This window comes from Ochotona curzoniae, unplaced genomic scaffold (genome assembly GCF_017591425.1).
Source record: "Ochotona curzoniae isolate NIBS_2020 unplaced genomic scaffold, NIBS_Ocur_1.0 contig_2210, whole genome shotgun sequence".
Lineage (NCBI taxonomy): Eukaryota > Metazoa > Chordata > Mammalia > Lagomorpha > Ochotonidae > Ochotona > Ochotona curzoniae.
Window position 1 is genome coordinate 38,538,796 of NW_024465369.1, and position 27,346 is coordinate 38,566,141.

Consider the following 27,346-nt stretch of genomic DNA (forward strand, 5'->3'; position numbering starts at 1 on the left):
TGGAGTTGGGCTGCTGACTGCTGAGCCTGTGTCTGAACATCTGGTCACACTGCCCTCCCAGCATGTAACTCTCCCAAAAGTGAGCCTAGCTCCTACATATCCTTGTTACCACCAGTACTGCTGTCATAACCACCCTTGACACCTCAAGGTCATCTTTAGCCCTCCTTCTGTCCCTGTTCATGAAGCCCAAACAGTTCTATTGTGTCTTTGAGAACACCCCTCCCCTCCTTTTCTTGTCCTCCTTATCTCTCCTTTCTTAGAGTTCCAATGCTCTTTTTCTGATTCAGGATCACCATGAGCAGCCCCTCAGCCTTCTGACTCAGTTTCCTCCCTTGCAGAGGCTCGCAGGAACCCCCTACTCTTGGAGATGCGAGCAGACTCTGGCAAGATCTCAGCACACATTATCCTAATGCCCTCAGCCAAAATATTGCTACTCTTCTCACTTAGCTGACATGGGAAGTGAAATGCATGGAGTTTAAGGAATTTGCCTAAGATGATACAGCCACCCTGGCAGAGCTATTGGCATGCCAGCCAACCCATATTCCACTAACCCAAAAGTCAAATTTTTGTCCACTGCGTAATGCTCCCCCAAGGCCATTAGCTCCTAAAATACTGTTTATGCAAAAATCCCTTCCATGGTTCTCCATTGTCCTGGGGCTTTATACTCCCAATGTTTAGCACAGCACTTAACAAACTGCATAGTCAGCTTTTTGACCCTAAATCCCCTTTCCACATTGCCTTCCTTTATAGCCTACCCAGTGAAATGTATTTGTGGTTTCATGAACAGTGAGCATTTACATGTTGCTATCTTAGTGCCTTTGGCGAATTTTTTGCAAGACACGATGCCTTCTCTTCCCTTCTCCGCCTTCCTATATTCCTGAATCCTTTGCATCAACCCAAAGCTGCTCTAGTGACTTCAGACCTCAGCAGCTGTCCAATTCCTAAAATTCTATGGCACTTTTTTGACCCATATTGGTCACTTCTGAGAGTCCCTAATACCAGTAATAAAATTGTCTGTGTTTCCAAACCAATAACATTTTGGGGGTTATTTCATCAGTTGCTTTTCAAAAGTTGTAGCAGTGTATATACTTATGGCATGTCTCATTTGTACTTGAAGAGGCTGACCATTCACAGATCTGGACTTAAGATCAGTACAGATCATCTCAAGAATATCAAGCAATTACTTGACTCTTGGAGAACCTTTTTCCCCATGAAGATAAATGTCATGTCGGGTGTGGGGGGGACACGTCAGTGAGGGGGTTTAGCCCGCTAATTTCCCACCTGCAGTGTTAACGTCCCACATGGGCACTGGGTTAATGTCTTGGCTGCTCCACTTCAACTTAATTTCCCACTTATGGCCCAGGAAAGCAGCAGAGAATGGTCCAAAGCCTTGGGGCCCTGCACTCACATGGGACACCTTGGAGAAGCTCCTGGATCCTAGCTTCAGAGCAGCTCAGCTCTGGTTATTGCAGCCATTTGGGAAATGAACCAGCAAATGGAAGATGTCTGTGTGTGTGTGTCTCTCTCTCCGTAATTCTTTCAAGTAAAAAATAAATAAATCTTAAATGTTGGGGCTGGCATTGAGGCTTAGGGGATTAAGCTTCTACCTGCAAATTGACATCTGTTTCCCAGCTGCTTCACTTGCAATCTGTCTCTCTGCTGAGGTACCTAGGAAAGCAACAGAAGATGAGCCAAGTGCTTGGGCCTTTGTATCCAATGGGGAGACTTGGAAGAAGCTCCTGGAGCCTGACCTTGTGACCACCTGGGGTGTGAACCAGCAGATGCAAGATCTGCCTTTCTGTCTTTTCTTCTCTGTGTAACCCTACCATTCAAATAAATAAATAAATCTTTTAAAATAATAATAATAAAATGGCAGGTTAGTATGATAGAGAGAATAGAACATTTAGCCTCGTAATTAAGATGCTCAGTAAGATGCCTGTGTTCCCCCATTCTAGTACCTGGGTTCAGTTTCCGGATCTAGTTCTTGACTGCAGCTTCCTCCTAAATGCATGGTGGGAGGCAGCAGTGATAGCTCAAATGAGTGGGTTCTTGACACCCAGCAGGGAGAACTAGATTGAACTCCTGTCTCTTGGCTTCAAGCCCAACCCAGCCCTGGCTGTTCTGGTCATTTACGGAGGGAGCCAGAAAAAGGAGCTTGGTCTTTCTCCCTCTTTTTCTCTAAGAAATAAAACATTTTTGAGTATTCTATGTATGCCAATACATGCCATCATTAAAGATGAGTAAATGGGGTCTCACTGTAAACGTTGGTTATTAAATGTACTTTTTTTTTCCAGAATGTAAATTACATGAATCTCACCTTACTTTGTGTTTAGAATCATGTTGGCTACACAGTGTCCTCCCAATAGATGTCATTTAAATGAAACAATGAATACGTTTGGAGATACCTTAACTTATTTAACTCTTCCATATTTGGATAGCATGTTTCTTTTTGGAACAAGGCATGATGTGATAAGGAGAGAGGGAGAGAAAGAGAATGATCTTCAATCCATTGTTTCACTAAGTGGCAGTCAGCAGCCAGAACTAGGCCAGGACAAAGGCAGGAGCCAGGAGCTTCTCCCCATCTCCCACATGGGTGCAGGGGCGTTTCTGCTTTCACAGGTATATTAGCAGGGAGCTGGATAAGAAGTGGAGCAGCTGGGCTTTTGAAACAGTACCTCTATGGGATGCTGACACTGCAGGCAGTGGCTTAACTTGCTAGGTCACCAAACCAGCCCCTTGCCTTTCTTGACTTAATTTTTTTCCTTCTTTCAAATTTCAAAATTAGATTTAATCTTAATTTAATAAAATCGAGGGTATTTTTAGTGTCTTTGAGATGTCTTTGTCATCTGAGATGCCGCCAGATACTTAGACAAGCATTGGAATGCTGCCCAGGATTTTGTCTCAGCCACTCTGTCAAGGACAGAAGTGAGTGGGGAATGGTAAGATTCGGGCAGGTTGATGCAGCGTGATAATACTCCATGAGGAGCCTTTCTGATTTTCATAGAGTTTCCCACTCATCATCTCAGTGAACAGGCAGAAGAGGCAAATACTGGGATCACCATTTCACAGGTGAGGAATGTGCGACTAAAGAATGTGAAGGGCAGGGCCTGATGCAAGGGCTCAATTGGCTAAATCCTCAACTTGCAAGCACCAGAATCCTATACGGGTGCCAGTTTGTGTCCTAGCTGCTCCCCTTCCCATCCAGCTCCCTGCTTATGGCCTGGGAATGTAGCAGAGGCTGCTCCAAAGCCTTGGGACCCTGCATCCTTGTGGGAAACCCGAAAAGAAGCTCCTGGCTTAGGATCGGCTCAGCTCCAACTGTTATAGCCAGTTGAGGAGTGAACCAGTGGGTGGAAGATCTCTCTGTGTCTCTCCTTCTCTGTAAATCTGATCTGCCATTCCAATAAAAATAAATCTTTTAGGAAAAAAAAATGTGAAGAGCAGTGACGTCTCCTCAGCCTTAGCTTTAAATTCCTTGCCTTATACTGAATTTATTTACAAAGTTCTATTTCCATTCTGTTGAAAAAAGAGTGGATATTACTTTGATGTGTGGAAGCCCTAGTTCCAGATTTTGATCTGTCCTATATAGCACCATTTATATAGAATAATTGCTTTGATTAAGAAGCATGAATGCAATATGTGCTAAACAGAAAATTCGGTAGATAGATAATATTGGATGAAGTCCCTTCTGGTCTGGGATATTTGGCAGAGTTTTGTCTGGCCAGCTCCTCTCTCCTTTTCCTCTAACCCTTCCTTCTTTCTTTGTACTGGGTTTTGCTCTGATTGCTCCCGCTGAAGATTCTTTAAATTCTCTTCCAGAGGCAGGGAGTAGGGAGACAAGAGTGTTGCCTCCTCTTAAGGTGAAAGGAGAGTAGAGGTGGTGTTAGGCTTTTGTACCTTTAATTCAGTACTTCTATTGGATGGCAGCAGCTAAAGGTCATTGGTGACCAAGAAATTCTGGAAGGACAACAGCAGCATTAAACAGCCTATCTCCCTTAGGAATATGCTACCTGCCCGCTGCCCTGCTTTCCGTGGTGTATTCAGAGATTCGGAGTCTTACAAAAAGACCCTATTAGCAGTTACCACTCTTATATCCAACTCCAGGATACCAAGAATCCCCTTAAAAGACAACTGCCTATATTATTTACCTACCTAATCTTTAGCCATGTTTAGCAGCCATGTTTTACTGACTATACCCTATGTGATGGGTCTTCAGAAAGTTTATGGATCAGAGTGGGCATTCAGGTCCTAGTTTTAATTTCTTGGCCCCAGCTCCTGACTCCAAGTTCCTACCAATGTAGAAATTGATATGGGGAAATCAGTAAGGGGATGTGGGTTTGGGGAGGTGGAATGGAAATTTCAGAGCATATGAAACTGTATCCTAAAATAATAAATAAATTTAATATAATTAAAAAAACTGAAAAAGAAATTGGAGTCAGCAGTGATGATTTAGGTAAATGAGTTCCTGTTCCTGCACCCACCTGGCAGTGAGTTCCCAGCTCCTGGCTTTGGCCCTAGCTCAGTCTCTCTCTCTTATGAATAAACGAAATATCTCTAAAGGTCAATGGAGAATATGCATGGCTATGCCTGGATTTAAAATTTTTGCGCAGAAATAAACTCACCTTTTATCTCCATCCTTTTTTTCCACGATACAGTTTTGTGCATACAGGGATTCCTCCCTCCCTTTCCATTTCTCCCTCCCTATGTTTCTTCCTGCCATTTTCCCCCATGTTGTCACAGTAGTTCAGTCCCTTGATAACAGTTACGGGTTTAGCTTTCTGCTATTTAAGTGAACCATGGCAAGGTAGATAAAGGTAGAGTCTAGTATCATACTGTAAAGGCATTTTTAATTGTTTCACTGGGAGTCCTACTTTTATTCAGAAATACGTTTTACATAATCCTTTTGAAGTACCCTGGAACCAAACAGTTTAGATCTTTGAAATTTAATGAGAAGCATAGATAATATATATAAAACTTTGCACACCTAACCACAAAAAGTAGCAGTCACTTTACAGTTTAACAGAAACTTAGGGATGTGCCTTGTTGTGGTCTATTTATAAACAGGACATATGCAAACAAGTTCCAAATGCTGAATCATTGAACCAGGAATACCAATAACTCAAAACTCTTCACTGTGCTAAATTTCATAAAGTAAAAATCAGCTTCTTTAAAAAGTAATGTTTTGTTAGGTATATCATAAAAATTCTCTTGTTCCGTATACACCACAAATTTATAATAATCGTCACTTCTTCATTCCCAACCTTAACTCACACAGAGTGAGTTTGACACTTAGGTGATTCTGCTGGACACGGAAACACACTTTGAAAATCCTTGATTTGGTAAATATCTAATAGATTTTTGAGAGTTCATTTTTGCAACATTGCTCATGATGACTTTGTTTGATTTTGTATTCCATCTATTTTTTTTCTCCTAATGTGACTTAAACTTTCCCCAATTTCCAGACAACCATGTTGTAAGTCATTTTGGAATAGCAGATAGAGGAGGTCTGAAGCATGAGGCCACAGGATGTAAACATTTCACTGCGTTAGCTTCCCCTAGGACAAGGAGCAGAGCCAGAAAGCAACCACAACTTGACGGGGATGCAAACAGCTGCTGCACTGGCACCTGTAAATTTGAAAGAGTAAGCTTTGAGATCATCTGATTGCTGAGGTGCCATAGTGCTAAAGCAGAGAAAAGTCTGTTGGTCTCACCTGCTGATATAAACCTGGAGATGCCCAGTCCTGCTTGCCACAATTGACACTGATTCCCCCTCCTTAACCATCACTACCACTCCCTGTCCAATTCTAAGCATATTTTTATTTCTATTTTTATTAGATCTTGCTCATTGCCAGTCCAACCTTGTGGAACTTAGCAAGCTCCTGCAAAATTTGGAAATACTTCAGAGAACTCAGTCTGCACCTAACTTTACCGACATGCAGGTAAACGGGTTACTGCTGCTGGTAACAGGATTCATTTATAATCTTTACTGGTTTGTCCTAAGAATATATAAGGTAACTTTTAGAGGAATAGTATAGATAGTATAGACCAGTTTGTTTTCCGGAGCCTTAACACCATTGAATCTCAGTGTCATTATGCTCATTAAGATGCCTGTTTTGAGATGTTTTTCATTTTTAAATACAAACTAACTAGAAAAACTAGATATCTGATTCGGTCTTCAGTGTTTGTCTTGCATCAGAAATGGCTTGAAAATATAATTTAAATACTCTCAATGATGAATAATATCTGTGTAGAGACAAGTTACTAATGATCTCTAATCCTAATTTCATTTTGTCTATGAGAGAAATATCTTCCCTAAACAAGCCCTTTACTCTGCTTCTAACACTCACCCTGTATCTAATATGCGGTTCTGTCTGGCTCACACATGTGGCAGCGATCCTTACTAACTGTGCTATGCTCTGTCAATGGTGTTTGTCACCTGTGTTTAACCTAATAATACTTTGTTGCTTTTTAACTATTTGTGTAATGTAGGCTAACTGTGTAGATATTTCAAAGAAAGACAAGCGGGTTACAAGACGATGGAGAACAAAAAGTGTCAGCAAAGATACAAAAATACAACTACAGGTACAGTTTTTACTTTTCCTTCCTTCACATTGTTATATTCTTTTAAAGCATTGGCGTATGCATCAGTACAGGGAAGTTAAATGGAGGAAGCGATTTAACTGCTTTTAAACCAGTGCCTTCAAAACAGATTTATCAAAAATAATGGGCATAAATGAAGTGAGTTGAAATGGTAAAATTGCACAACTTTATTGCAAAGTGATATTTTTGTTTTCAGTTATAGCTTTGAAGCTATATATCTTTAACAAACAGTTGCCTTAAAATCTAAAGATCTGATAGGTTGACATGAGCATAAACTTACAGATGCCAGATCTTTAAAGAGCCTGTTATCGTATCAACATTGTCTGAACTTCTAGAAGAGTACAATAAATTAGAAATAAACAAACCTGGGTTCTAGCCTAATCATTGTGGTTGTCTAGCTATGAAACATTTTGTGCTTCTCTTAAAATTTTCTGAGCTTCCATTTGTTCACTGGTGAAATGATGGGGTTAATTGAATGCTCTCTGAATTCCATTTCAACTCTAAAAATCTATGTTTCTAAAAAAGAAAAAAAAGATCTTTGTCCAATAACAACACATTAAAATATAAACTGAAATCTTAATGGCTCATGATAAATTTATTTGCAATGAATGTATTTGATACAGTTCTAAATTATTAAAGTAAGACCTTATGTTATTATGTTACCATGATACAAAATATAGTAAATGCCTGAAACTTCTTAGGTCATGAATCATGCTACTTTTAAGTGAGACTGCTACTGTTCTCATCGTAGCTTACCTTGCCCCACACAGTCAAAACTAGATTTATGATTTGGCTTTTTGTAATACTAAAATATATGAATTTATATTATAGTACAAAGGTATGAAAAACCATCTTCAGAAAATTAACAAAACAGTTCTGTAATTCTGGTTGCATTTCATTACGTTCTCTGCACTGTAATTCTGCAAACGTAAATAACAGTGTTGCTTTGCCTGCTAATCTGACGTAGTTGAAAATAAAATTCATAAACATTGAAGACCAATAAATTCTAATAGTGAATTTCCATATTCAGTTAAAATGCTTTTTGTGTTTATTTCTTCAGTATGCTTCTGTGTGCTTTCCTATCAATAAAGTTAATTCTATAAGGACCATGATTTCACAAGAAAATTACCTAAAATGGTTCTTGGCAGTTTTGTTTATGCTCCAGATTATCTGGTTTTGTGTTTGTGTTTGTATCTTTTTAAAGCACACAGTCTGTGGTTCTCAGAGCTAGCAATAATAATTTTAAAAAGAACCTTCTTAATAAATGAAAGAGCAAGTCTCCCAAATAAACTGAAACAGGCCAACATTATCAGATATTATCTCAATCTTTGTTTTTCACATGTGCCACTGAGCAGATTCCTGTTCCTGTTCCTTGAGTAGTTTGTTTGTCCCTGACTCTCAGCCAGTGCCCCCTGGCTCCCTGCTGTGGCCAGGAAGCCACCAGAGTCCCCAGAGGACACCCTTTTGTCTGATGGAAGCAAAATGTAAAGGTGGATGCTCTCTAGGCTCAGATTGTGCTTTGAAATATGTAGAGAGGTTGTGAAGACTTTTCTAGAAACTACAAGAGAATATATGAAAGGAAGAAGCATATTCATTCATGTTGGTTTGTTTTTAAATTTTTACTTATGCTGTTTTACTTTGTATTTAACCAAAGCGTGACAAATGGCCTTTGTAATTCTTTTTCAGATTTATATATTTTTAAAAATTTGAATCAACATGTTATACTTTTCATATTTTTAGGATTACACTGAGGTGCTTCAGCACATAAACACAGCAGAAATTGACCATGCTGGGCAACCAGCTTTACTATCTTCTTATTTTCTTTGGTTGGTTTTGTTTCTGGAGCCTACCAGATCCTGTCTTCTGGCTCTTTAAGATGTCATGGTACCCATTATTCACCTTTTCCCCCTCCATTCCCACTATTTTAAATTTGCATCAAATACATGTATATATGTGCACATATTTTTAGCTATCTCATATCAGAGAGAACAAGTGATATTTGTCTTTCCATATCTGACATATTTCACATAATATTTGATAATATAATAATGATCTCCATTTCCATCTACTTTGTTACCAATGTCAGGATTTCATTTTTTTTTTATGAAAGAATTTTCCACTCTGTGTATATATCATCTTTCTTTATTAATCTGTAGATGGTCACCTAAGTCAATTCCATATCTGGACTGTTGTGAATAATGGTGCAGTGCAGCTGCCTCTTCCATACACTAATTTCATTTCCATTTGATAGGCACTCAGAAAAAGTATAGCTGGGTCATAGGGTAAATTTATTTTTGGTTTCTTTTTAAATTTTTTAGTTATTTTCAATAGGCACAGGAGAGAGAGAGAAAGGTCGATAAAAGAAAAAGCCCAGTGAAATAGAGATCGTTTCCCTGGTTCACTCAGCAAATGCGCTAGTACCAAGCCTGGGCCATCTGAAAACTGAGTTCAGACTTTAGCAGAATGCTAAGTCAGAAATGGAGCAGCTGGGACTTAGGCTCTCCCAGGGGACTGTGGGCACCCATGTGGCAGCTTAACTCCTGAGCCACATGTAAACCTGTATTTTTCGTTTCTTGACGAGCTCCATACTCTCTTTCATAATAGCTGTACTACTCTCTGCTTCCTCCTATGTTTTTGAAACCCCTCCTATGTAGGGACTCCAATTTCTCCACCTCCTCGCCAGCATGGTTTGTTGTTGTTGTTAATAGCCATTGCTCTGAATACTATGATACCCACTTGTACTTTAGATTTTCATCCTTTTTCAGGTATTGCCTAGCCATTTATATTCTTTTAAGAAATGTTTGTTCAAATACTTTGCTCATTAATTGAGTTTTTCATTGTATGTGTTTTTCACATCTTTGCTTATATGTATTAAAGGATTTTTTTTCTTTTAGCTGTTTTTAATGAGATTGCTTTTATCTTTTCTTTTTTTGGCAATTTCATTGTTGTTGTGTAAAAATGCTACAGATTTGGGGGCTGATTATGTCATACAACATCATTGAGTATACTTGTGAGTTCAAGAGCTTGTTAGTAGCATGACAAGTTTTTCTTACATAGGTTCATGTTATTGATAAGCAGAAATGGTTTGAATTCTTCCTTTCCTAAGTGCATGTCTTTGTTTCTTGCTCTTACTGAATTGTTCTAGCTAAAATTTTTGGTACTATATTGAGTAAAAACATTGATAGTGTTCATCCGTGTCTGGTACCAAAACTTAGAGAAAATGCTTTCAGTTTTTCCCCATTCAATATGATGTTGGCTGTGAGTCTGTCATATAGTGCCTTTATTTTCTTGAGATATGGTTCTTCTATAAATAATCTGTTCACAGTTTTAATATGTGTTCAATTGTGTGAATGCTTCTTCTGCATTTATTGAAATGATCGTTTGAGTTTTACCTCTCATTTTCTTGATATGCTCTATTACATTTATGGAGTAGTAAATTATTGATTACTCTCAAAGAAACTTCACCACTTCCTGGGCAAAAACAAAAGGTGCTGTAGAGCAAATGATGCAGAATTTTTACTATTTGATCTTTTGTGAGTGCCCAAACCCATAGGAGCTCTTAGCAAGCTCACTCTGTATTACTTGGAAGTTATTTCAGGTTCCTTCTAGACTCCCATGTGACTAGGAATGTGACTGTGACCAACATAATTATGTGTCCTCATCAGTGTCGTGTTTACAGAAGGCCACAGCACAGCATTTATTTTTGCCCTGGTGGGAGTAAACATACCAACTACCTCCTCCCACTCCAACTCTCGATTTTCCCTTCCAATTTTAAATGTTTGATCACAGGAATTCTGTGGAATGATGTCAACTTTTGAGCCCATAAATCGGTAACTGCTTTAATCACTGTTCCTGATTGTAATCAATGCAGCTCTTTGAAGCAACTTTGAAGTTGTGATAGCTCCTTTCTTATCCCCTCCACTGTAGATTTTTTAGCACTCCAGTGGGTCCTGATGGGACCCAGATGACTGGTGATCATTAGTGCTGTTGTTACTGATGTTGTATAGCTAAACTGTATTCAGCCTTCTGTGATAATTGTCATCTTGAAATAGAATTAATAATTTTTAAAAATAGGTCTCAGAAAAGTAAAAATGAAGTGCATGTTATACTGGATGTTTGATTCCTTACTTTTACACTAATTAGTTTGTGCTATAGATTTAAGTGCAAATACAGATTTCTGGATCTGTGTGGCTGTATATCTACTAGAAGGTATCAGGTCGGCTATGTCACCTAAGCAGTAGGCATTTTTCCTAGAAGGTTCTATGAAGATTACCTTTTAGAAAAACAATTTCCTATCTCCCAAACTTCAGACATGTTGGTTCTAAGAAGATTCTCAATATTATTGTTTAATTGCAATTTGGTTGTTCTCTAAACAAGGTAGAGGAGAAAAAAGATGAATGTAAATTTTGAAAGATTTGCTGATGAAGAAAGACCTGCCAGGTTTCTTAAGTTGCCAATAGCATGATTTAAGTGCTAGATCCCTAAATATTGGGGAGAGAAGTAAGAATAGATAATACATATTACAGGTAAATGACATGATATCTCAGTTGTTCAAATTATACCAAAAGGTGAAAGTAAGTTTTCACTTTTTCCACACTGAGCAGAAAGGAATTTTGCATAAAAAAATTTGTGTGAAACATTATTTACTTGTATGTGTGAATGCAGCAGACATACAAAGATGAATGCAGGTTGGTGAAAATTAGAGAAAATATGAACATAATTTGGAAATTTTAAAGAGAATTAAAATTATTAAAGAGAATTAAAATTATTTCTATTTTCCTAAAAAAAACTAAAGGAGGTTTTTTTTTTTTTTTTTTTGCCAATTTGGACTGTTAGATGATGCTAAGAAAGTAAGTCCCTCATCTGCTGGAAATTAAATTATTGGCTGCAGTCTCTTAATATTTGGGGTCTTTCAGATACAAACAAAATCAGTTGTTTAGAAGGAAATATCATTTTCCCTTAGTCCCATCCATGAAAAGGAGGGAAGGAATGAAAGAAAATCCTAGAATTTTTTTACTTGCATTTGGTGTACATCAGTAGATGGACTAGGTGCTTTTGGTTTGTCATAGTTGATTTTTATAGATATTATCTGTAATAGGGATCCACTGAAGATGTTTTTTTTTCTTGTCTCATATTAACTGACTTTCACTTTAGAATATTTTGTAACTTGAAATAAACCCTGCACGTTTTCTCACTGAGTCCACGAGAGCAAGTTTCATGCTAAGAGATTGAAGATATAAGAATCCTAGCACCCTTCACTTTGTTGTTTTCTTGTTAGTTAAACATTGTACCTGGCTGACAGGAGGCTCTTCTTATAGCCTGTTATTTTAGCCTCAGGTATCATTTAATCAGTTTTGCCTGAATGTATTTTTTCTTTTGCTACCAATAACTGAATAACTTTTGACTTCCTATAACATGACATAACATGAATAAAGCGATATACATATTATCTTGCCTTGAAGTCACAGGCTATACATGAATTCTTAGTTTTCCATCTTCTTTGGGATGGGATTATAGTCAGCAAAGCGACAGTTGAATTACTTACAATGAGAACAGCAAACATTTCACAGTCCAAATGTTCTTGTATAGCATTATGCAAACTTATTTTAAAAAGTCAAAACACTGCATTTAAAAAATCTCCCTCTCTTTTTCTGATTATCTTTCATCCTTCCACATCCCATTCTCGCCCTTCCCATCCCATGTGTCTCTTCTCCCATTCACTGTCAGGAAGGGACACCTGCGAAGGGCCAGTTCAGCACAACTCGGCGCCGACAGAGGCTAGCAGCAGCTGTGGCTACAACAGTGAGTGGATTTCAATCTCAAGTGGAAGAGTAATAAGAATGAGAAACTGTGTACCAGGGTAACCTCCCCTACTTTGATGGTGTCACTCGTGTGTGGTGGCATCATCTATAGCCCACTCCTGTCGGCATAGCTTTCGCATGTTCTCTGGCTGTTTTTGCATGGCAGGAGTCCAACACAGGTATCTGTTTGTGCGATGGAGAATATGACATAATCAGTGCAAGAAGTAATTTAAGTTTGTAAAACCGAGTACAGAAACTTGTAGTGTGGAGTTTTCTTAAATGATATTGTTGATTTTTATTTTTTATTGGTTTCTTTTTTACCATGCTAATTATTGCTTTTCTAAGAAAAGTCATGTTACTACAGACATAAATTGTGCTTTTTTTTGTAGCAATGTGACTATTTGAAAAGGATGTGAGAATAAAGAAATGAGAGGGTAAGAAAAGGTGAATTTTGATGTCATCTCTAAATGGCTACCCAAATTACACTTAGCAAGAGAAAATTGTTTTCCAGAAAGAATATTATCATAAAAATCAGCAAGCAAGCTTAATGTGGAAAACTTTTTTTTAAAACGTACAGAGTGAGATGATGTTTAATCCATATGTAGAGATTTTTTTTGAAAGAAAATTACAGTAAATGTAAGGGAAGTATATGCCATATTGAGGTAGATAAGACATGTAATAGTAAATTGTTCACGTATAATTTACAATAGAAAATACAAGCACAAGAATCCTACTGGATAAAAACAAATTAATATTTGCTTAATCATGAAATATTGTGAATTTTTAAAAGATTTTCTTATTTGAAAGAATTACAGAGAGACAGAGATTTTCCACCTAGTGGTTTATTCCCCAGATGACCATAGCAGTCAGGATGGGGCCAGGTGGAAGGCAGAAGACAGGAACTTCATCTGAGACTCCCATATGGGCTTCAGAGACCCAAACACCTGGCCATCTACTCTTGCTTTCCCCTGACTGTTTGCAGTGAACTGAATTGGAAGTGGCGCAGGTGGGACACAAGCCTACACCCACATGGGATGCTGTCATCACAGGCAGTGGCTCAACCTGCTAAGCCATACCACCAGCCTTAAAATCCTTTGAAATTTCTAAAATACAGATTATAAAGCTCATTGAAATTATGTTCATTTTGGGCCCGGCGCGGTGGCGCAAGTGGTTAAGTCCTCGCCTCGCACGCCCGGGATCCCATATGGGCGCTGGTTCTAATCCCGGCAGCCCCGCTTCCCTTCCAGCTCCCTGCCTGTGGCCTGGGAAAGCAGTCGAGGACGGCCCAAGGCTTTGGGACCCTGCACCCGCGCGGGAGACCCGGAAGAGGCTCCTGGCTTCGGACCGGCATAGCATCGGCCCGTTGCGCTCACTTGGGGAGTGAATCATCGGACGGAAGATCTTCCTCTCTGTCTCTCCTCTCTGTATATCTGCCTTTCCAATAAAAAATAATAAAAATAAATCTTTAAAAAAAAAAGAAATTATGTTCATTTTTTATCTATTTAATAATATTTCCCAGATTAATGAAGTTTTGCTGCAGCTAAAGATAGCCATATTTTAAGAGTGGAATTGCTGAAAACTGTGAAATGGTTTTGATTGTGTTATAGGAAGACAGATACTGCTGGCGTTTTCCTTCATAATAAAGAACTGACTCTTGCTTTATTTCTGAATGTTTAGTTGAAATGGTTTAGAAACAGAATTGCTTCTGATTATGAAGTGAACCAGTGACGTGGAATGTATTAGAGACCTTACTCTTAAACTCACAGTTTTGTGAACATTTAAATAAACTATGGAAATTGCTTTCATAATCAATGACTCAAATGCAGGTGAATGAGGTTCTGGACCCTGATGTAATAGATTCTGACAGCAGATATAGACAGAGTCAGTTGAACTACTCTTAAACCTGATTTTTTTTCATTTGCAAAATTAAGAAATCCAACTGATAGAGATATAGTTCAGTCTTGGCAAGGAAGGGTCAGCCAACTATGGAAATACTGATGTTGCCTTAAATAGTTTGCTTCTAAAATAGCATGCAAGGAAGTGATTGCATTTCTCCTTGGCCAATTTTTAAATTGCAGGTACATACTCAGAATATAATAGAACTGAGATTAATTCCTATTTGAGTAGGATAGACTTATGTTTTAAAAACTGGAAATATGCATAGAAGAAGGAAAACAAGCCTTGTAAACAAGAAAGCATTTATGTCTACCTCCTGATACATGTGTGACCTTACAAGTTATAAGAATAACTTGCCTCTGATTAGAAAGGCTGCTGGTAACATCTAGTAACATATTCAGGAATAAATGGGAGTTGGGAGAGATGGGGATGCTGGCTACGCTAAACCTTCCATTATCTGTAACTATGACTCCACCTCAAAACACAGCACCAATGATGAGGACCTGACCTGGCCCATCTGCCCCTCACCAACTTCCCTGACATGGATGACTCTGCCATATTTCATTGATTGCAGTGGTTCCCACTGTTATGCTCAGAAAAATGAATTTATCACTTGAGTTTGTCTTAGCTTCTGGCTGCAATGATTAATGGAGGTCGTGGTCTCTGGGACAGCTCTGGGTGCCTGCAGGATGCTGGTTGTCATTGCACAGTGGCCTCCCACATCTTCTGGGCAGCCTGTCCCCAGCTCCACCTGCTCTTCGCCACCCAGCAGAGAAGACTGTGCTCATGAGGAGTATGGTCCCAAGTGTGCTGAGGGCTCCTCAGTGCCCACCTAACTCTGCACCAGAATGCTCTGCGCATCACATCTCCCATTAGCAAGCACCACATTCCTTTTTCTCAATGTTTTTCTGGTTCCTCTTCTTAAGAAGCCTCATCCTTAAATCTGAAAAATCCGTCTCCCCACATCTTCAGCTCCCAGTATCTCCCTGTGACCTCTTCATCTCCCCTTTCTTTCCCCTGGATTCCCTGTGCTCCACCTGGAGGACTATGGGTTGATTGCTCTTCCTCCATTCATCATGACCACTGTAAAGGTCAGAATTCCCTCTATGTGTTTAATTGTTCTTTGATAGAACCCTGTCCTTTGCAAGGCATCCCAGAAAGGACTGGGGCCATTGTTATTATAAGGATCCCCAGATAGGATTCCAGCAAGTGATTGAATGCCAGTGCCGCATTAAGTCAAGTGGCTTATTTGCTACCTTTCTATCTCCAGTTTGGATTAGTTGTCAGTTTTGAAGCTGGTATTATAAACAAGCTGTTGAAACTCCCAGCCCAAAGTAGCTGAGATACCCACAAAGCGTGGACGCAGCTCCTTCGTAACTCCTCATACCAAATGCCTTGGATGACAAAGATTGAGACATTTCACTTAGCTGAATTTAGGGGGGAAAGCTTTATTCGCTTTGTTCTTCAGTAAGCCCAGGATGTTTCCTGAGGTAAACAGCTCCCTGCCAGGGCAGAGCACCATCAGCAGAGCCTTGATTGGGTCTCGCCTACTCTCTCCTTGCAGCCCAGGCCAGCCTGCGATTCTTCCTCTCCCTTCCTTCCATCTGTTCTTCATATTCATAGAGTGAGAGAACCTCTTCGCCACCCACCTCTTCTCATCCAGCAAACCTCTTAGGAAGTTTGGAGCTAATAATAGGAGTGAAAAAGCAGTGACTCTGCCATGCTTATACATTAGACAAGGTGTTGGCCTTCCTCCTACTGAATATTTCCTGTTAGGTAGCTGGGGGATGCGAATCACCTTTTCCGTGACACAGAACAGCTTGTAAGTGGAGTCCAAGAGTATCGTTCTTGCAGACAGTTTATATCTGCACAATCAGAATAAGGGGCAGGTTACCGGCAATCTGATTTGCAAGGGAAATTGCAGTTTCCGTGGTCCAGAATGCCTGGCTGACAGCATCCATCATGCTTAGGCAGAGCATTCTTTAAAAGAGAGGAAAGGGTGCTTTGCTTCTAGACGTCACAAACCTCATCCAGATCCAGCCTGGACAGAGAACACCTGCAGCCATTTGGAAACATCTATAGTAATATGACTTTTTCAACATTTTGTTAAAATATTGTGAGTGATTATGAAGGACTATACTATTGTAATGATATAGGGGAAATTAGTGGGGTGGGGAGACTTGAAGAGGTATTAGGGAGTAAGGGAAATCCCAGAACCTATGAAACTGTATTATAAAATAATAACCCCCCCAAATTTTTTACTCTTACCTAGTTCATGAACCATTTCATAACAGTTGTCTTTAGCAAATAAATATAAACTACCACGACTTGCATAATATATGTTCAATTTCTAATATATATATTAACAAATCAATTTCAAAAATAATGAAACCATTATCGAATTTACTATTAAATGTAATTTTAGCTTTATCTAATGACTATGGAGTAAATCATTATGTATAACAATTTTATATATATATTATATATAATATATCTTGATGTTTTTTAGCCTCTTTAGTAACATTCTGCTCTAGGCTCAGAGAGAAGTGAGTATAAATAACCTTCTGACCTACTACTTAGATTTTGTAGCAGACAGTCAACCTCCAGCCAAATTCATTGTGCTGTTCCTGCCAGATACTTTTGAGGTCAAGTGCAAGTTCACAGTTGAAGCTTACCTGAGATTATGCCTTTTCTTCCTGTCATTTTTAGTCACTTTGCTCTGTAACTGAAGACAGGCAGTTCTAAATCACCTTTGGAATGTGAGAAGCCCTCTTCCCACCCCCAACCACCTGCAAAATAAATGAGTACTGAGTGTCTTTGAGGGTGTCATCAGAAAGGAAGCTATTATTTTGAAGAATAGCAGAGGCCTTGTCGTTGTGGGGGAAGGTGGAACAATGCACCTTGCTCTTGAATAATTTCTTTCTTCCTCTTGCAGGTTCCTTTCAGCGCTACCATGTCACCTGTGCGCTTGCATTCCTCCAACCCCAATCTTTGTGCAGATATTGAATTTCAGACGCCCCCCAGCCACCTCACTGACCCTCTGGAAAGTTCAACAGATTACACAAAGCTGCAGGAGGAGTTTTGTCTAATTGCACAGAAAGGTAACAACCAATGTAATATGCCCTTTAAAGAAGTTCTCTTCTTTGATGAGAGCTTTTTCTTTATTCTTTTATCTGGATGGTAATGGTGAAGAGTTAAATGGTTTTTATTAACTGGTTGGAGTTCATTAAAAAAAATAGAAACAGAGCAGGACATGATGCCTGTCTGTTAGGAAAAACATATATCACAGGTTCACATAATAATAATAATAATAAAAGAAGTATCATGGGATGGATGGAAGAAAAAGGACAAAAAAGTGGTCTAGTAAAGTATTACTGTTTAACATCTTTTTTGTTGATGTCAGTTACCATGGAGTACATATTTATTGCTTATCCTCAGCAGGGAAAAATTATTCTGTTTTAATCTATGTTATGAAACCATACTCATTGCTGTATTTTATCATAGTATATGTCACAATTATGCTTAGGCAGGGCTGAGCTAAGCAGCTAAGCTTCAACACCATGTGCTCTTGATCAATTAATTCCTCATTGAGACTTGTCTGGAGGCTGGGCTGGATTCAGAGAGCCAAGGTGGCATCCCTCACATACGTAGCACATTGGCCAGAGAGCTGAAAGACTTCATCCAGGCCCCTCTGCCTGTTCCTGATGCATAGGAATTCAGGAAACTACAGGAAAGAAGAGTCTAATCCTATTCAAGGTCAACAGTACAACTAATAATACAGCATCACCTCCCGTGTACTCCAGTCTGTCCTACCGACTAAGGCATTGCAGGCCGATTCTGATGTGAGGAATGGGAAACTACTGAACACGTTGGGCGGGCATTTGGCCTAGCAGTTAAGAAGCCTTTGTGCCATATTGGAGCGGCCGGGCTCTATGCTGAGCTTTGCCTGCTAACTTCAGCTTTCTGCTAATGCAATCCCTGGGAAACAGCAGGGTTGGCTCAAAGAATGAGGCTCACCACCATGGAAAGCTTTAATTGTGTTGCTGATTCTCAACTTGAGCCCCAGCTATTATGGGCATTTAGAGAATGAATCCAAATGGGATCTCTCTCTCTTAAAATTAAATAATGCTTGTGGTTCAACTGTTAGTATCAGCCACAGAAAGTAGTTCAGTCTTTCTTTGTAACAAGAAACTTGGCCCTCAATTAACACCCACTTCCTGCCATAGTGCTTTATTTGTAGCCAGCAAAGGTTCTTTGTTTTTTGTTTTTGCTTGTTTGTTTGTTGGTTTGTTTGTTTTTTACTTAAGATAATAATTTTTTTCCTGGCATTTCCTTTTAAAATCTTCTGGAAAGAGAGAATACATTGTTTTGTTTTCAGATGCTAACACTCATAGTATTGATCCATAACCTTTGTTTCCCCTGGAACTACTAGATAATGGGCTATAAAACATTGTTTTTTTTTTAAGATTTATTATTTTTTAAAGATTTATTTATTTTTACTGTAAAGTTAAATATACAGAGATAAGGAGAGAGAGAGAGGAAGATCTTCCATTCGTTAATTCACTCCCCAAGTGGCCGCAATGGCAGGAGCTGCGCCAATCTGAAGCCCAGAGCTTCTTCTGGGTCATGCATGCGGGTGCAAGGTCCCAAGGCTTTGGGTCATCCTCAACTGCTTTCCCAGGCCACAAACAGGGAGCTGGATGGGAAGTGGGTCTGTCAGGACATGAACCGGTGCCCATGTGGGATCTCAGTGTGTATAAGACAAGGACTTCAGCCGCTAGGCTACCATGCTGGACCCAAAGATTTATTATTTTTTTATTGGAAAGGCAGATTTACAGAGAGAAATAGAGACAGAGAGAAAGATCTTGTATCCACTGTTCACTCCTCTGGAGGCTGCAATAGCCAGAGCTGAGCCAGGAGCTGGGAGCCTCCTCTAGGATTCCCATGTGGGTACAGGGTCCCAAGGCCCTGGGCCATCATCTACTACTTTGCCAGGCTACAAGCAAGGAGCTGGATGGGAAGTGGAGCAGCTGAGATATGAACTGGTACCCATATGGGACTCTGGCAGATGCAAGGTGAGGAGTTTAGCCACTGGGCTCTCATGGGGCCCATATAATACTCTTAAAAACATGTGGTAACTGGACTATCTCAGTGTCCTTAAAATACTTCACAGCCTAGTTGCTAAAGAAAAAATACACACACTGAGTCCTCTGGTGTCTGTCAATAGCCTTTGTCTTCTGAACTAAATCTCATCTTACCCTGGTAATCTTTTAACTGTCAGATACCAAGTAGTTAGTGAGAAGATAATCAACCACCTCCATAATCCTAACAGCAACAAAGCTAAACGAAATTTCCCTGCTTTCCCTCTAATTTGTCAGTTGATCTTCTATAGGACCAACTCTTCCTCACTTGCCTTCATATTCCTAGCAAATCCCTTCTCCTTGCATGTCCTAACTGGATGCTAATTATGTTGTTCGATGAGCACACTAGTGTTGGCCTCTCTGGCAGCAGAGATCTTCAGCCTGTGACTTTGACTTCTGGGGGAAGGAAGGTTCATGCAACAGCTGTGTGAGCTGAAAGATCTCTGGTAACGAGAAAGAGATGTGTCTGAAGGCAACCCCACGAGAGCCTGGTGTGTTTGCTTGCAATCCTGAAGCTTTCCGGTAATCCAAATCTCAACAGGTTTAAAGTCTCTGTTGAAACTGTGTGTTTCCAACAAACACACACATTTTTCTAGGCTGGGAAACAAGGAGGAGGGAGCTATTGGGCTGTGACTCCTGCATGAATTCGGTAGAAAGGATTGTACACAGTGGAGGAGTCCACTTTGGAACTTGCAGCAGTGTTAATATATTCCAGTTACCACATTATTACCTTTCCCTTGATGATGGTGGAATGCAGCACACCCATCAATACACTGTGAATCCCTTGTGATCCTGCTCTTTTTCTTACTTAATTCAGGCCACTGTGTTTTATGTGGAAATTTCCCACTTTTAAAAATAACCTTTCTCATTGAAAGAAACATCTATTTTAGATGACTTTGCATACTGTAAAAGCTCTGTTATTGTCAAAGTAGGAGCTGGAAATTCACCCTTTTTGAAGTTCTATGTTAAAAATTACCTCAGATTTGAGGTATGTAGGAAATGAGGGTGGAAGTGGTTTTTTTATTGTTGCTTTTAAACAAAAATAATTTTGACATTAAGACATTCCTGGCTGAGGAACTAATACAAATGCCATCATGATCATTATTATTACTTATCTCCTGCATTCCACAGATATAATTCCAAGAAGACAGTCGCATTTCCCCCACTTCCATCTTCACCCCCAAATACTCCTCTTCCATCCTCAGGTCTTCATCAATTTTTGCAGATATAATTTTAATCCGCTCGATATTTATAGGCTTCATTCACCACTAACCATAATTCAACAGTTAGAAAAGTAGAGCACAGTTCCACAGGGCTAAAAACAACAGTCATATTCCAAAATGGTAAGTGCTACTCTTAAAACCAAACCGTGCCCTGTCTGGGAGAACTCAGAGCATGGAGACTGGCTGCCTGTTTATGCTGGCAGAACTCATAAAATGCTCCTTTTCTGAGCACCTGATGTTTTGGGGTGGTTGTAAAAAATTTTTTTTATGAAATTTCATGCTAACAGAGCTGCTCAATTATTATCACCAAATATTGCAAGTAAAACTTTTCTATCAGGGTTGGTGTTGTGAAACTGTGGGTTAAGCTACTGCTTGTGTCACTGACATCCCATGTGAGTGTCCGTTCTAACTCCACCTACTCTGCTTCTGATCCAGCTCTCTGCTGTGTACCTGGTAGTGCAGTGGAAGATGGCACAAGTGCCTGGGCTCCTGCCCCCCACTCAGGAGACCCACATGGACTTGCTGCTTCTGGGTTGGCTGACCCAGTCATTGTGACCATTTGATAGAGAACCAGCACTGCATCTCTCCTTGCTTCTACTCCCATTCCTTGTATCTCTGTCTGTCTCTTTCTCACTCTTTTAGATCAATAAGGCAACAAATAAATATATTTTTTAAAAAATTGTCCCTTTACTCTCCAGGAATTACAAATTCATTTCTAAATACTGTCGCTTGGTATCTGTATTTCATCTTCAGTTTCCAAATGTTGTTGGCTTCTGCTGTATGAAATGCTAATGATTTTCCTATTGGTTAATCACCATTTCCATGTTTGTTTTTAAATGTAGGTACTCTGATAGACCCTATATTGATGCTGACCTTTAGTTAAACTGTACCATAACCTTTGTAGAAAATGTCAGGGTCTGAGTTAAAGCCCTAAGGAGTTTAAAATTGTGTATGTTCATTGTAGATATATTTTAACATCTACTTTTCACTTTTCTCCCCACCCACCCAGTGCACTCCCTTTTGAAGTCTGCGTTTAATAGCATAGCTATAGAGAAAGAGAAGCTGAAGCAGATGGTTGCTGAGCAGGACCACAGCACTGGCCACAGCTCGCAGATGGCCCGGCTCCGACAGTCACTGTCACAGGTAAGCGAGGGAGGGCGTTTGTTTTCACGTGCATGACACCTTCCCAACCCTGAGAGTCAAGAGATGCCCATGGCACACTCAGTCCAGGGGGCAGCACATTCCCCTGACATTATCCCAAGATGTTGAGGTGTCAGCATTAGATTGTATTACTTTTCTTTTACAAGATGTCAAGAGAAACAAACAAAATAAAATTGGCTTGCACGCTTGTCAGTTATGTATCATTGTTGTTGAATATTTAACAGCATGATGTGATTTTTAAGGCATAGCCCTGATAGTTCAGAAAGAAATATGCATTGATTTATGATTCATACTTTCAGAAGAAGTTCCAGAATATATATTGTGCAGTTGCTAATGGAGAAAAAGCTAAACCTGCCACACTTATTTTTCTCACTTAAAATATTGTTGAATCTGTTGAAAATTGGTGATTACTATTACCTCTTGCTTTTCATTTCTAATGTGTAGTCTTAAGATTTTCTTCCTTCATTAGGTTTCCTGAAGCTAGACTTCTCTATCTTAAGATTTTGCACAGTAGATCTTATTAATACCAGTCAAATTCCTAAGAAGCAGAGTATCTCAAAAAGTTCATGGAAAATGAAATTAAGGACAAATTTTTGTTGATGTGAAAAGTTTTGAAGGGCTGTTGTGGTGCATTGGGTTAAAGTGCTGCCTGCAATGCGTGGATGCTGTCTTGGCAGTTGTTCATATTCTAGATGCACCACTTCCAATGAAGCTCTCTGCTTATGGCCTGGGAAAACAACAGAAGAAGGCCCAGATGATTGGGCACCTGCACCCACATGGGAGACTCAGAGAAAGTTCCTGACTTCAACCTGCCCCAGCCCTGGTCTTTGCAGCCAATTAGGGAATGAACCAGTGGATGAAACATCTCCCTCTTTCTCTTTTTCTATTTTTCCTTTTCTTTGTACCTACACTTCAAATAAATAAGTAAATCTAAGTTTTTTGAATTTTATTCATAATTTTTTCATTATATAGATTTTTGTGAACTTTTTTTTTAAAAAAGTACTGGTTTACAAGATAGTCAGAGAGGGAGATAGAAAACTCCTATGCACTGGTTCACTCCCCAAATATCCACAATGGTTCCTGAATGGCGGGGAGCAAAGTCAGGAAACAGGAACTCAGTCTGTGTCTCCCAATGGGTGGTAGGCAAGCCATCCACTGGAGCCTCCTGGTGATCCATTACCTGCTGCCTCCTGGCATACACATCAACAAGAAGCTAAAGTCATGAGCCAGGGCAGGAATTGGGTGTCACACCAAGCTACTGCAGTGTGTGCCAGGTGAAAGACTCTCCCCTCCATGAACTTTTTGAAGACCCCTGGAAAATCAGTGTTAAATGTTCTGATTAAAATCTTTTAATCCTGCACGGTAACTTTTTTACACTGAGTACTTCTTTTGAAGTCAGTAAGTTCTAGAAATGCCCTTAGTTAAACAATTTGAGAATTCAATGTTGTTCTATGATTGTTTGTGAAAACTGAGTGTTCATATAAAATATTGTTCACTTCCTGGTGCCTTGGATCAGAGTGAAGGAGCAAGCAAATCCTGGGTAAGTGGTACTCCATGTGGATCAGCTCCTGCTTGAGTGGCACTCTTCAACCCCTAAAATTAGATTTAAACTGTCTCCTGTTGTATGTACCTGATCTGTTGGCGTATCTTCAGTGTTAAGTCTCATGCTGCAAAACGGCTGTTTTCTGGACCATACTTTCTGCATTCACTGTAAAACACTGCCCACTGAGGTGCACAAGCTGCTCCTGGTGCTAGGGCCTCCAGAGCATGAGCAGTAACCGCGGCAACTGTGGGACCATCTGCAGAGGGCTCCTATGTGAACACGGAATGGCTTTCCCTGGCCACTGCCCATGGCTTGTAGCAGCTGAATACCCAGTGGGTGCTAATTGGTCCTCCAAATCATTCTGAAAAGGCCATAATTCAGAAGATCAAAATAATGTTCACATAAACATGCAAAAGTCATAAACATATAAAATACTTACTTGGCCCCCAAATGTTGCAGTGTTTTTCTTTATAAATTGTTTAACATTGGAGGCCTATTGAGAGAAGTCAAGTCTGTACTGAGACAAATAAGAAAATGTGTTGCTTGCTTGCTTGCTTGCTTCCATCTGCTTGTTGGTAAGATAAAGGTAACAAAAGGTCTGTGTTTGAACTTCAGGTGAAATTTAAAAATAATTGTGAAGAGAAACTTTAAAGCAGTTCTTATGCATTTGCCCACTCATATTTTCAGCTGTGTGCCAGATGTTGTTGTTGTGTGAGGTGTGGCACAGCACCATCAGTGTGGCCCTGGGCAAGTTCCCAGGAAGCTCATGATCTGATTAGGGAGATAAGTGCTCACCCAGGAACAGTTGAGTGAACCACACTGCCTGTTGTTAGTGTCACATGATGGTGCAGATCTGCAGGGCCATCCCTGAGCTGAGAACAGAACCATAGTTCAGACTGAACAAACAGCAGCTGATTAAATGAAGAAGGACCTGATGTTAGGATGACAAAGTGAAATAAACGAAATTATGTTTGCTCTGCAGCATTTGGCTTAAAATACTCCCATCTTATGTGAAAACATTTATTTGCATCTATAGCTAGAGTTTCAATAGATTCTTGCTGATTTATTTGTTTTTTTTGTTGGTTCTATTTTGTGCACGCTTATTTTTGTTAAACACTAAACTGATCTTAAAAAGAGGTGAAAATGCTTGAGTTAAGTTTCCTGACAGTTTATGCCTTTCTTTCCTTTCTCTTTTTTTTAAGACTTAGCATTTGAAAGGTAGAGAGAACTACAGAAGTTTTCCATCTACCAGTTCATTTCCCAAATGACCACAAAATCCAAGACTGGACCAGGCCAAAGCCAGAAACCTGGACTCCTATCCAGATGTCTTAAATGTGTAACAGGGGCCCAAGCACTTGGGTCTGTCGCTGGTACATTCCCGGTGGCTCTTACCAGGGAGCTGGATAAGAGGCAGAGAAGCCAGGGTATGAGCTGCCACTTCAGTGTGAAATGCTGGTCTAACAAGTAGTGACTGGACTGCACCACAATGCCAGCCCGTGGTTTACTCTTCTCTTGTATATTATGATCTCATGGTTAGATCACCAAAGAAGTTTCTCTAGAATTGTAGGTCATTGATAATGGGAGGTTAATAATGAAATGAAATGAACAAGGAAGAATTCAGAGGGTGGCAACCAACGCATCAGGGAACACACAAAGAGTTTAGATTTGTCCCAGCAATGATAACGAGCTTGGAGAATTTTATCTGAAGGATAATGCTCTAAATATGTCGCTGCATATTCCTGCATATTTGAAAGATTTGTATGGTGTAGGATGAGCAGTGTTGGATTTAAGGCAAAATTACTTGTACAGACATCTGCAGTATTCAAGATTATTTGAGACTATCATGTGTGATACTTAAGATACTATTCCAAAATGAAAGAAGTGCCAGCATTGGCGAGAGGAGCTATATTTTAAAGTCTCTAGAGCAAGGAGAATTAGCATGACTTGGAAATGAGCTGAATGTTAAGAAGAGATAAGATGACATTCAAGATAAGACCATGCCCATTACCTGGACAGTTGGATATATGATAGTTCTTTCCCTAAGACCTGTTGTGGGCTAAAGAGAAAGGTATGGATATGAGTGGAAGTGTAGATGCTGATGATTTCTGCATTTTCAGTCACAATGGAAGTTGATCAGTGTTATCAGGGCTGCCATGAAGAACACAAGAGTATTAAGGGTGAACTAAGAAAGAGGATGGATAACAGGATACAACCAAATAATTGAGAAGCCCTATTTTGATATCTGTCTCGAGATATGCTCATACTTTTTAGTATGTTAATTTGAACTCAGGAAACACCATTGTTCTATTTAGAAGGCACAAAACATATGAAATAAGCATTTTTAACTACATGCTGAGCATAAATTGTTACCTTCCTTAGGCGAGTAAAATTGGCAAAAATAGAGTCAAACAAATTCCTCTTCTTTTAAAAAAGATTTTATGTTTAACTTCATTTGAATGGCAGGGTAACAGAGAGAAAGGAAGAGCATTTGCATCCACTGGTTCACTCCCCAAATGGTCGTAAATGGCAGGACTGGTCCAGGCATAGGCCAAGAGCCAGGAACTCCATCTGAGTCTCCCACATGGGTGACAAAGGCACAGTGATAGGCCGCCAATTGCTGCTTTCCCAGGCATGTTAGAAGGGTACAGGGTCAAAGACAAAGCAGTCAGAACTTGAATCCATGCTCCAGTAAGAGATGCAGGAGTTGCAGGTGATCCCATAGTGTTCTGTACTACCATGCTAGCCCCAAATGAATTCCTCTTCTGGAGTCATATTTTTTACTTGGTCTGGGTATACACAAGCACATGCATAATTCTGCTGTTTACTCTCATGAAAATTAAATTAACTTTCACATCTGAGAGACACAATGGATGTTAGACTGAAGCCCATAGACAGTTGTATGTGACATCTTTCCCTCATCCCTGACTTTATGACAGTGTAATTTCATAATCTGTTTAATGTTGTATCTGGAAGACCGAAGTCAAGGAGGAAATGAAGAAGCACTGCTGTCAATTCCACTGCTGCCTTGCTTCAGAGGGGCCAACTGTGAGGGGACATGGGTATCTGTGAATCCATGAAATGTGCTATATGTGGGGTTGTAAGCAAAGCATGAGCGTAAGGCACATGGGAGGATAATTAAAAACACACTTGTGGCATCTGTCATCCCTGCTGTGCACAACATGTCACATACACAGAATACATATTCTGTGATGAAGTAAAATTCCCAAGTGTATTTGTTCCCGAACTCCACAGGAATGGAGTGAACATTTGACCAGTGAACGTTTGTTGTGTGCCAAATTTTTCTTCTTTGAATTATTTATGTCATTTTTAAACTGTCCAGCAATTTTAAGTTGTATTTTGAACATACTTTAGCAGTAGTTAGTTTTAAAAATTGCTTATTTGAGAAACAGAGAGAGTCACAGAGAGAATTCCCATGTATTAATTCACTCTTCAGCTGCTAATAATTGCCAAGGGTTGGTTGGGACTGAAGCTAGGAACCACGCATCTCGTTTGGGTGACAGGGTATAACTGAGTGAGCCATCATTGCTGCTTCCCAAGACCTTTGTTGAAAGGAAGCTGAAGTTAGGAGTTCAAGACAGGAATCAAATCCAGGTTCTCTCATGTGCGATGTGGGTATCTTAACCACTAGGCTAAATACCTGTTCACAGAAATATGTATTAAAAATCATCAAAGTTTTAGACTTTGTGTAAGTCCCTAGGTGATATCCCTTGTCTAGGAAACTAATGCTAAATATAGAAAATAGTTAATGCACATGAATGTTAATTATAGCATCATTAACACTACTAAAAAATCAATAATAGCCTAACTATAAAGTAACAGGAAATAATGGCTTATTATGCAGCTTTAAATTATGTTTTTGAAAAGTTTGCAACATATAATAAATACATGTATGCAGAAACTAAGAGGCAGACATGAGGTTAGAAGGTGTGCTTAGGGAAGAGGCTAGAAATGCAATCTACC

At 39.6% G+C, this 27,346-nt stretch overlaps 1 protein-coding gene across 7 annotated transcripts in view; it reads left to right on the plus strand.

Moving 5' to 3' along the window:
* OSBPL6 (oxysterol binding protein like 6) overlaps positions 1–27,346 on the plus strand; it is a 92,583-nt gene that overhangs the window by 38,234 nt on the left and 27,003 nt on the right. For 2 of the 7 annotated variants that reach the window (XM_040972110.1, XM_040972114.1), the window contains exons 8-12: positions 5,836–5,939; positions 6,490–6,582; positions 12,328–12,402; positions 17,233–17,398; positions 21,671–21,804. In XM_040972110.1, the coding sequence (XP_040828044.1) occupies positions 5,836–5,939; positions 6,490–6,582; positions 12,328–12,402; positions 17,233–17,398; positions 21,671–21,804 (572 nt within the window). Of the gene's footprint in view, positions 1–5,835; positions 5,940–6,489; positions 6,583–12,327; positions 12,403–17,232; positions 17,399–21,670; positions 21,805–23,338; positions 23,363–27,346 lie in introns of all 7 variants that reach the window. The other 5 variants (XM_040972117.1, XM_040972113.1, XM_040972112.1 and 2 more) reach the window with 4 other exon arrangements.